This window comes from Gadus macrocephalus, chromosome 3 (genome assembly GCF_031168955.1).
Source record: "Gadus macrocephalus chromosome 3, ASM3116895v1".
Lineage (NCBI taxonomy): Eukaryota > Metazoa > Chordata > Actinopteri > Gadiformes > Gadidae > Gadus > Gadus macrocephalus.
Window position 1 is genome coordinate 22,668,944 of NC_082384.1, and position 10,684 is coordinate 22,679,627.

A 10,684-nucleotide genomic window follows, 5' to 3' on the forward strand; every position below is an offset into this window, starting at 1 on the left:
GGTACACATGGTAACACGTAAACAGGAGAACATCACGCGAACCGCGGAGCGAGACTGCGCTTCAGTCTCCGTCTCTGCGAGGAGGCTCTGTCCCTCGCGGTCTATTCCCCGTTACTCAGAACTCAAGAGTCCAGGACCTCAGGCTCTCAAGCACCTTCCAGGCCAGGAGTACAGGATAAACAAAACACAAAATGAACTGGTTCGGTCGGTTACTCGTGGACCTTCTCCCATCGTCTCCAGTCCGTTTAAAGCGGGTTTGCTCGATGTCTGCAGACCGGCTTACTGAGAGCCATGGTCTTGGATTCCTTCCCCTCCAGCATGTGAATCAACAGAGCAGCAGTGTGTCGGTGTCTATCCTCCTCTTACTGGAGGAAAGCACCGCAGAACTCCCTCCCTTCCTCTCTCTCCCTGCCTCCCTGCCTCCCTCCCTCCCTCCATTATCACTGTTCCCCTTCTGGACGTCTCCTCTGGGCTTACTTCAAAAGGAACGCGCAGGAAGTGAAATGAGGCGAGTTCCTATTCGAAGAGAGCCGACCGAAAGCGTTTCTGACGCCAATTCCAGCTTTCAAAATCCTGCCATGCCTCTGCTCCGTTCTAATGCGGTCGGCCGGCCAGAGTTCACTCATCGGTTGGACCGGTGGTAAGCCTCAGGATGTCCACCTCCGTCTGCTCCCTCCCTGCCTCGACAACATGCATCACCAGGGGCAAGTCAAACACAGGGGACGAAGAAAGCTAACTAAAACACAAAAAAGGCAACAACCAACAACAAAACAAACCTAAAATAAAAAAAAATGGCACCTCTATTCAGCAGCAGCGGCGGCAGCAGCAGCAGCAGTGGTGTGTTACGGTGAAAGTCGTTTTACATTGATATCAAAAGGTTCATGCAGGCTCATGTGAACAGACTGAGGGCTGAGTGTGGTCGGTGTGGGGGGGGGGGGGGGGGGGGGGGGGGCGCACAGTCTACAGCGGCTTCTCGGTCTGTCCCTTTGCTACAGAATGGCTTGTTCGCACGACACTTGCGTTCTACAGTCTGTGGTGGTGCGACCGAGCGGGACAGAGGGGGGGGGGCACAGAGGAAGCCTTCAGACTGACCACGGAGACGCATTCTCGGGGATCCGGGGAGGGCAGGGGGCGTGAGGTCATGCTAAGAGACGCGGCGGAGACACCCCACGGACACCAAACAACATAAGGAGTGATCATGGGCTGTGAGGAGTGATCGGGGGTGTGAGAGTGATCAGGGGGTGTGAGGAGTGATCAGGGGGTGTGAGTTGTTTAGGGGGTGTGAGGAGTGATCTGGGGGTGTGAGGAGTGATCAGGGGGTGTGAGAGTGATCGGGGGTGTGAGGAGTGATCAGGGGGTGTGAGTTGTTTAGGGGGTGTGAGGAGTGATCTGGGGGTGTGAGTTGTTAGGGGGTGAGAGCGGTAGGGCTGTGGCGCTTGTGTTTGAGAGGGAACACTTCCTTCACTTTTTTAAAGCATGGTTTCGGGTCCTCGCTGGCATGCAACCCCTGGCTCTGGAGAGACGGAGAACGCTATGTACACATCATCATCGTCATCTTCATCATCATCATCACCACCATCATCATCGGCCACGCTAATTGGAATTCTGCTCCAATCACGTCGCTGGTCGATGGGTCCTCCCTCTGGTTCGAACACCTTGGTCCCGCCCCAGGAAATGGCTTCATGCTCTCGGTTTGAGGTCAAGAGTCGTTTGTCTCGGCTTTTTCGGGACGAGAAAAGACACTTCCCCCGGGGAGAATCTCAAACACACAGCCGGGAGAGCCCTGAAGAAACCCCCACACTAATGACCGGTGCGGGATGCTTCAGACCGAGAGCTCAGGGGGAATGAAGTCACCCGGGACAACTGGTGAGGGTTTGCAACCACCGGGGGGGGGGGGGGGGGGGGGGGGGGGGGCATGTTGCGGCATGTTGCCCGGCGACGCAGGGGGGGGGGGGGGAGAGGGGGGTGTATTCAGCTGACACGGGGAGGAGGGGGCGGAGTGAAGCGTGTGGAGGTGGTAGCGTGTTGGGTGGGTTTGCTTGTTCTTGGGGGCTTTGTTTCCCTTGGGGGGGGGAGGAGGGAGGGGGTGGTGGTGGGGGGGGCAGTCACTGCGGCAGCTCGGTGACGGGTCTCTTCTGCTTCAGGGTGTCGATGAGGGACAGCACGCCGCGCTTCACGCTGGTGGACACCCGCCGGGACACCGAGTCACCGGGGGGGGAGGAGCCACAGGCCCGCTGGGAGGGGGGCCGCGCCACCAGACACTTCTGGTACCGCAGCTGAGAGGGGGGGGGGGGAGACGGAGAGGGTGTGAGGGGGGGGGAATACACCGTGAACGAAGAACGGTGACGAATGAGAGAAGAAATGAGAACTCATTAAAATAATACATTATTGAGCGATCTAGCTGCCGCGTCTGTGTGTTAGTGCGTGTGTGTGTGTGTGTGTGTGTGTGTGTGTGTGTGTGTGTGTGTGTGTGTGTGTGTGTGTTTGCGCGTGTCTCTTTGATGCCAAGGCTTTATGAGTTGTAAACGTTGATCGATCAGTGATTGATGATCCCTTGTCCCAGTGATTCAGTCTCAGTGCCTGTGTGTGTGTGTGTGTGTGTGTGTGTGTGTGTGTGTGTGTGTGTGTGTGTGTGTGTGTGTGTGTGTGTGTTGTTTTATTTAGCATTTGTGCGTGCATGTGTTAATGGGACACGTGCATGCCAGTGTGTGTGTGTGTTTTCCACAACTAGGATGGCAGATCAATAAGCGCGTGAGGGGACTACTAATGGTAGGACTCACAGGGAAGCCCCCCTGACCTCCTCTGAGTGGTGCAGCACCCACTGCCAATAATTGGGTATTTGGGTTTGAAAAGCTAAGCCATTTGGATACTCTGATTTATACACCTTAATTAAGCATTTGTTTTAACTTGTGAGTGAAATACATCAGATACACATGAACATAATGCAACAGTGATGAAAAAAAAAAGAGGAAAAATAAAAATTACTAGATTTACTTAGCAATTAGCAAAAAAAAGTGCTTGGCACTTGTTCTATAAACATCCTTCCAGTACCCACAGCGATATATAGTTGTTTATTTTTCTACTGACAAATGCACTTATTGCAAGTCGCTTTGGATAAAAGCGTCGGCTAAATGCCCTTGAAAGCCTGCTGTACCCACCAACCAAAGCTGCCAGGACAACAGCACTGTTGTACCCACCATAGCAACAGCACTGCTGTACCCACCATAGCAACAGCAGCGCAGTACCCACCATAGCAACAGCACCGCTGTACCCACCATAGCAACAGCGACGCTGTACCCACCATAGCAACAGCACCGCTTTACCCACCATAGCAACTGCACCACGGTACTCACAATGCAAAACTACCATAGAAACAGCACCATGGTATTCACCATGCACAACTACCATAGAAACAGCACCACAGTACCCACTATAAACAGCTACCATGACAACAGCATTGCAGTACTCACCAAGACAACAGCACCACGGCACTCACCATGACAACCACACCACGGTACTCACCGTGAACAACAACCATGGCAACAGCACCACAGTAACAAGGTTGCCTAACTACCATGACAACTGCGGCGCCGTACCCCACCATTACCACCGCACTTGGTACTCACCATGACAACCGCCACCACAGTACCCCACCACGCGCCGCTACCATGACCACCCCGCCACACTACTCACCATGCAGGCGGCCTGCACGGCCTCCGACACGCCCCCGGCGTTGGGCTCGCACCAGAACACGTGGCAGTCGTAGCGCTGCCCCCCCGCGTCCATGATGAAGGCGAACGAGTGCACGTTGTGCCCCACGCCCATGAAGGACAGGAAGCGCACGCGGCACTCCACGAGCACCTCCTCCTCCTCCTGCGCCACGGGGGGGGGGGGGGGGGGGGGGGAAAGGGGGGCGGGAAGAACGGGAGACCGTGGTTATTGACCGGGGGCCGACCGACACTTCGTTAGCGGTCGTTAAAAGTCGCTCAATTCCATTTAGTCTGCGACAATGGGTGGGCGACGACATGGTCTCCCACCATGTGAATAATGACTCGTTGGGCTCTGTTCTACTGCAGGGGGGGGCTCTGCATGGTCGAAGACCTTTCAAGACTCATGGTACGATAAAGGAGGCATTGGGTGAACATGTCTTGAGTATCACTACCCAAACCAATCAAAGATGGTCTGCATAACCTCGGTATTGTGAATAATTATCATCTGCAGCTATTTACTGTGTGAGAGCGCAATGGTTTCGACGGGAGCAGTCGAGGTGTGAAGGGGATTGAGAATGAACCCACACACAGATAGGACATGGCACATTGGAAGTGCAGACTTTCGGGGGCTGTGTGATTGGATAGGAGACAATTAGCGACAAGCTGCTCCGAGATTAGGGAGCAGTGGGGAAAAGTCTTTAAAGGGCCCCAGATAGATCTGGAGCCAACGGTGGAAGTGGTGGTGTTGTATCTGCAAAACCAGTTTTTGAATGTTTTAACCACCAGCTTGTCGCCTGCAGACATGTCCTGTTTGACCCTCCTTTATCTGGGGACATTTGAAATTGGAAGTCTAAATCGTTTTCTGAGGATTCCACTTTTATTGTTGTTTTTGTCTATTTCCCGTGGGGCTGACCTCGTCCTTGCTGATTGTCACGGTGGCATCGGCCACGGTCAGGGCCACGGGGTTCCAGTCGGCTCGGTCGCAGGACCCCACCAGACTGTCAATGGCCCCGTTCAGGATGTCCATGCTGGAGCAGAGGGGGGGTCGAAACAAACACACTCAACGTCACCGGTCAGATCTCTAAGAACGACGTCATCCTGCCCCACACGTCAAAGAACATTTTCACTTCGGTCTGTTTTTGTGTTTGATTCCGCATTTAGGACGTGTGTTGTGTATATGTCTGCATGTGTTTGATTGGGAATATTGTGCGTGTTTTCTGTATATGTCTGCATGCTTGTGTGTGTTTGACCGTGCGTGTGTGCGGTTGTGTGCCCTGGTGCGTGTCGTTGTACCTATAGGCCTGGCGACCGGAAGCATCCCCAGGTAGAACACCTGGAACTTCTGCACCAGCTCCGTCTTAGGGGGTGGGGAACTCTGCTCAGTGTGAGACGCCACACACACACACACACACACACACACACACACACACACACACACACACACACACACACACACACACACACACACACACACATTAGGTGTTTAACACACATGAAGTGAACCTCTGGAACCATGAAGTGATGAGCTGAACCTCAACCTCCCCTGTCCCCACACTATTTCCACGGCTCCTGTACAACTGTGTCGTCATTCTGCTGCTTCTAACTGCCTACTCTGCATATACTGTTGGTTCTTTATTTTACAAAACAGCATGAAAAAAAAAAAAGGAACAGCAAAAGACATGGACTGTCGAGCGGAAATAATCCATGTGCACTAACACACAGTGCTCTTATGACGTACTGAGTTTAAGAGCTTTCAATCCAGTGTAAGAAATTAAGCAGCCATCCGTCAGCTATTTCTGCATGAGCTGCGCTGTGAGGAAATCTGGTGACCAATCAGGGCCTCTCTGTGATTGGTTTCAAGGATCCACCTTGTCTGTCAATCACATGTACGCGAAATGCGGCACTTCTCATTGGCTGAAAAATGGAGCGGGGGAGGGGGCAGAGAGAGAGGGGACTTTGTTTCAGAGTCTCTCTCCCTCTCTCTCTCTCCCTCGCTCTCTCTCTCGCTCTCTCTCTCTCCCCTTTCTCTCTCATCTCGCCCGCAGCACCTCCCCGATCAGGGTGAGCGTACCTTGCAGAGGGAGGTCCAGTCCGGCCTGGACCCGGTCCTGGAGAGAACCTCCAGCCAGGGCCTTGGCAATCTTCCTCTCTGTCATGATCTAGAGAGGTAGAGAGAGAGAGGTAGAGAGAGAGGTAGAGAGGTAGAGAGGTAGAGAGGTAGAGAGGTAGAGAGTAGAGAGAGAGAGAGAGAGAGAGAGAAGAGAAATATAGAACAAAATTGCATTAAGGAGGAAACAGAGGGAGATTGATGCAGCAGTGAAGCAGAGATAAGGGAAAACCACGGAGAAAGCCGGGGTAAAGAGTGAGTGGTGGATGATTATTGTCGAGACTCAGATAGAGACACAGAGAAAAGCGGGGAAACTGACAGAAAAGATGTGAAGATGAAATAAGGTGAAAGAACAGCCCCCCCCCCCCCCCCCCTCTCTCACACGTTGCTGCCATCCTATTAGAGGAGTATAACAGGGCTTGCACCCACACACGCCCACATACACATTCACATACAGAGATCTAGCTGCAACATAGCCATTACTCACACACGCGCACACACACACACACACCAGTAAACTGGGTCACCCTCCCTTTTTTTTTTTTCAAAACAGCAGATAAAAGCTTTCCATTTCGCAATGAAATGCGTGTATGTGTGCAAACACGTGCGCAAACACAAACACACACACCCTCCTTTAGGATAGGTTTGCAGTGTTATTCTTTCTGTGTAACCTGCATCTCAACCCTCTGTGTGTGTTGCAGAATCCTGCGTCTAAGTGTGAGAGGAGTGGGATACGTTGTACCCTGTCTCTGAACCATTACCGCCCTAACCTACAGGAGCTCTCAGATCTCAATGAATAAATATGCATAAATATGCTTTCAAGTATAATTATCATGGATAGACTTTTATTCTGTCTAGCACCTTATAACTTTCCCAGAATATTAAGCCCTAAATTGTCGTTGCCGTGGGCCCGTGATAATAATTTCTGTGCCCAGTCTGCATCGGAAAATATTACAGTTGAACTTGGACTTCCTCTAGTCTGCAACTCAGTCTGGTCTCTATGGTTCTTTTCCCTCCTATCCCCGCATCCATCCATCCAGCCATCACACCATCGATCCAGCCATCCATCCATCCATCCATCCATCCATCCATCCATCCATCCATCCATCCATCCATCCATCCATCCATCCAGCCATCATCCATCCATCCATCCATCACACCATCCATCATCCATCCATCCATCCATCCATCCATCCATCCATCCAGCCATCCATCCATCCATCCATCCATCCAGCCATCCATCCAGCCATCCATCACACCATCCATCCATCCATCCATCCATCCATCCATCCATCCAGCCATCCATCCATCCATCCATCCATCCACCCATCCCTCCCTCCATTCATCCACCCCCCCCCCCCCCCCCCCCCAGCCCGGCCCTGCCCGGCCCCCGGCCCAGCGACGGGGGTCCTTACCCTGGAGCAGATCTCGTGCAGGCTGGTGGCGATGGCTTTGGCCGGCGTGTCACAGCGGAACACATGACATTTCAGGATCCTGGTGTTCTTGTCTCGGGCCACGTACGCAAAGTCCCTGAGGAGAGGAGAGGAGCGGGGGGGGGGGGGGGGGGGGAGAGGAGCGGGGGGGGGGGGGGAGGGGAGAGGAGAGGGGAGGAGGGGGAGGGAGAGAGGGGAGGGGAGGAGGAAGAGGAGGCGTTAAATGGAGCCGAGAGGAGGATTGGTGAATGAAGAGGACAGGGATGTGGATCAAGGGGGCACGGAGGTGTTTTGGTATCGGGAGGGTAATGGGTGATGAGTGAAACGTGTGTGTGTGTGTGTGTGTGTGTGGTGTGTGTGTGTGTGTGTGTGTGTGTGTGTGTGTGTGTGTGTGTGTGTGTGTGTGTGTGTGTGTGTGTGTGTGTGTGTGTGTGTGTGTGTGGTGTGTGTGTGTGTGTGTGTGAATGTGTAAGTCAGGGTCCCCAGGTTTGTGACGGACCGTGACAGGTAGAAAGGGAAGATGGGCTGACCTTTATCAGCTTGATGAGAACACACGAACACACACACACACACACACACACACAGGTCGATGGACCCCACCGATCAATAGGTTGGGGGATTCAGATGGTAGTTGAGTATAAAGACAGAGGGGGGGGGGGGGGGGGGGGGGGGGGCTCCTTTGGGTCTGCTGGCCATGGAAAACAATTGAACACTAGAAGAGGGCGATGAGAGGGATAAAATCGAAGAAGAGACAAGGCGAGGTGTGTTGGAAACATTGGAGGTGTGCCACGTCTGAAACCAAAGTCCCCTGGACGTGACCCCTCAGATACGAAACCTGAACAGGAGTGAGCCTCTTTATCAAGAGATGTCATGTTTCATCAGTAACTTCTGCTGCGTTGCAGTAAAAGCCTAGTGTACTGTCTAATGGCCTTCGGTGTTTATCATAATTAGCCTGATGAGGAACACCTGCAGGGGGCGGGGCCTGGGCGTCTGCAGAGTGATTAGGGCGGGGGGGGTCGCAGGTCAAGTCCCTCCTCGATCGGAGCGGGGGAAGGAGGCAGGCCGAAACTCTCCAGCATCTGTGCTGCAGCGCCTTCGGGCAAGGCACAGGGTTGCGGCTGTCGTGCGCAAGGCCGTATCAAATGTGATATTAATTCATGTGGCGACCCCACCATTAGCGCCTTGGCTCCAGGTGTGTGTGTGTGTGTGTGTGTGTGTGTGTGTGTGTGTGTGTGTGTGTGTGTCGTGGATCTGTCCCAGACTGGGGGATGCGGGGGGGCTGCAAGGTTAACCAGATTCCTGAGTCTTGCCCCTGGGAAAAGCCCCCAGTCAAGGTTTGAGAGGCCGCGCGCGTGTGTGTGTGTGTGTGTGTGTGTGTGTGTGTGTGTGTGTGTGTGTGTGGTGTGTGTGTGTGTGTGTGTGTGTGTGTGTGTGTGTGTGTGTGTGTGTGTGTGTGTGTGTGTGTGTGTGTGTGTGTGTGTGTGTGTGTGTGTGTGTGTGTGTGTGCTGTTACACAGTGGAGGTCACCTTCATTCTCAATATATCTGCATGTGTGTCTAAGCCTGTGTGTGTGTATGTATGTGCATGTGTGTGTGTGTGTGCGCGCGGATGCGGCGTTCACCATCAATCACAATGAAGCGAGTGGAAGAGAGAAAAACGAGAAAGTAAAGGAAATGAAAGAATAATGAATACCAGAGAGATGGCTGGAGAAGGGGACAAGAGGGGGAGGAGGAGGAGTGTTTGTTTACCTCTCTCTGTCCGAGGAAGGCGGGGAAGGAAGACAAGAAGAAACCTGTTAGTAACAGATGTCCTGCTGTGAGGAGCAGGACGGCAGAGCTACCCCAACGACACACGTATATATATATATATATTATACACGCACAAATGCACAAAGAGTCTCGTGCTAGCGGAGGCGTGTGTCATCTCTACACACAGTGGAAGGTGAAGGAACTGAGAGGTAGAAGTCAGGTGGAAACAGGCCAGAGTACAGTCACCTGCTTTAACTCACAGACCCTGGACACTGAGTTAATGCACAGCACAGGGGGAGAGCAGCCGGGGACTGACACCCGTTCAACCATAGCAGCTTAGATTGACGGACACAAAACAACGCCTTACGCGTTCACACGGCATGAAATCCGTTGACGGATCTCATTGACTTTGCATGGGGCGCTCTCGAATTGCATTGTGGGTCCCTCCGTTCTGTCGGCTCGGGTGCCTGCGTCAAAAAGTTGAAAAATGCTCAACTTTTCGCGCAGCGACGGATCCGTCGGCCAATCAGATCGCGTTATGCAAACATACGCAAATACACTGTCCATTGAAAGCGCCTTTGTACCGGGGAAAACACGTGTCAATCCATTGACGGACGTGTGCAGTGTGAACGCGGCGTTCCAGTTTCAGGAAAACAGGGAATATGCTGATTTAGCAGGATGAGGCAGATGAAACCCAGGGGTTCGTCGTGTCCCGAGTGGTCTCAGCGCGATTCAGACGACCAGGCGAATATCACGTCGGTGACGGGACCATGATGTCTCCGTGGAGATAGAGATCACCGTGGCCCATGAAGATAATTGGTTTGAGAAGGCGGGAGGGAGGGAGGGAGGGAGGGGGGGGGGAGAGAGAGTGAGAGAGAGAGAGAGAGAGAGAGAGAGAGAGAGAGAGAGAGAGAGAGAGAGAGAGAGAGAGAGAGAGAGAGAGAGAGAGAGGAGAGAGAGAGAGAGAGAGAGAGAGAGAGAGAGAAAAGGAAGAGAGGAGGAGAAAGAGAGAGAGAGAGCACAGATGGCGACTGGTAGCGGTGAGACAGAGGGTCACAGGAGAGAGAATCAAACTAAAGCTAATAATTACATTCTTATCAAACCAACTAGATTCCTAAACTAGTCACCCCTTTTTCCACCCCTGAAATTGCAACTTCAGTATATTCAATTGACTGTGATTAACTGAGACTTGAATCAAAAAAATCCTTACCCATTAGTTATTTAATATAATGCACATACATACCTTGCCTAAGAACACACACGTATACACGCACACACTGAAGTTTACGGACATAGAAAGAGTTCCCGCTCAACACCTGACTGAGTTCCAGTAAAATTTGACTCTACAACATTTTAAAAGACAGGCGCTATCAATCATGAGTCTGCCTGCTCTCTGCTCTGCCCGTTCTCTCACACACACACACACACACACACACACACACACACACACACACACACACACACACACACACACACACACACACACACACACACAGCACTTATCCCTCCACTTCAAGAACTCACAACTCCACCCAATCACCCGACGAGCCGCCTGACAAACTCGGCGGCAAAACCAGACAGCGCCGTCCATCCTGCGAGACCGACAGGCCTAAACGACTCGACGACCAAAACGGCGGAACGGAAAACCGAAACCGACGGAGGCAGAGATAAGAATAGAACAACAGA

The 10,684-nt window shown here is 52.6% G+C and overlaps 1 protein-coding gene across 1 annotated transcript; it reads right to left on the reverse strand.

Annotated features, from left to right (window-relative positions):
* Positions 1-1,943: 1,943 nt before the first annotated feature.
* LOC132454606 (amyloid beta precursor protein binding family B member 2-like) lies at positions 1,944-7,382 on the reverse strand. The gene is given in 7 exon segments (XM_060048084.1): positions 1,944-2,276; positions 3,694-3,873; positions 4,624-4,738; positions 5,003-5,073; positions 5,075-5,085; positions 5,782-5,869; positions 7,233-7,382. Coding segments are annotated over 6 exon segments (633 nt in total). The 5' UTR covers positions 5,867-5,869; positions 7,233-7,382; the 3' UTR covers positions 1,944-2,105.
* Between the last annotated feature and the right edge of the window lie 3,302 nt (positions 7,383-10,684).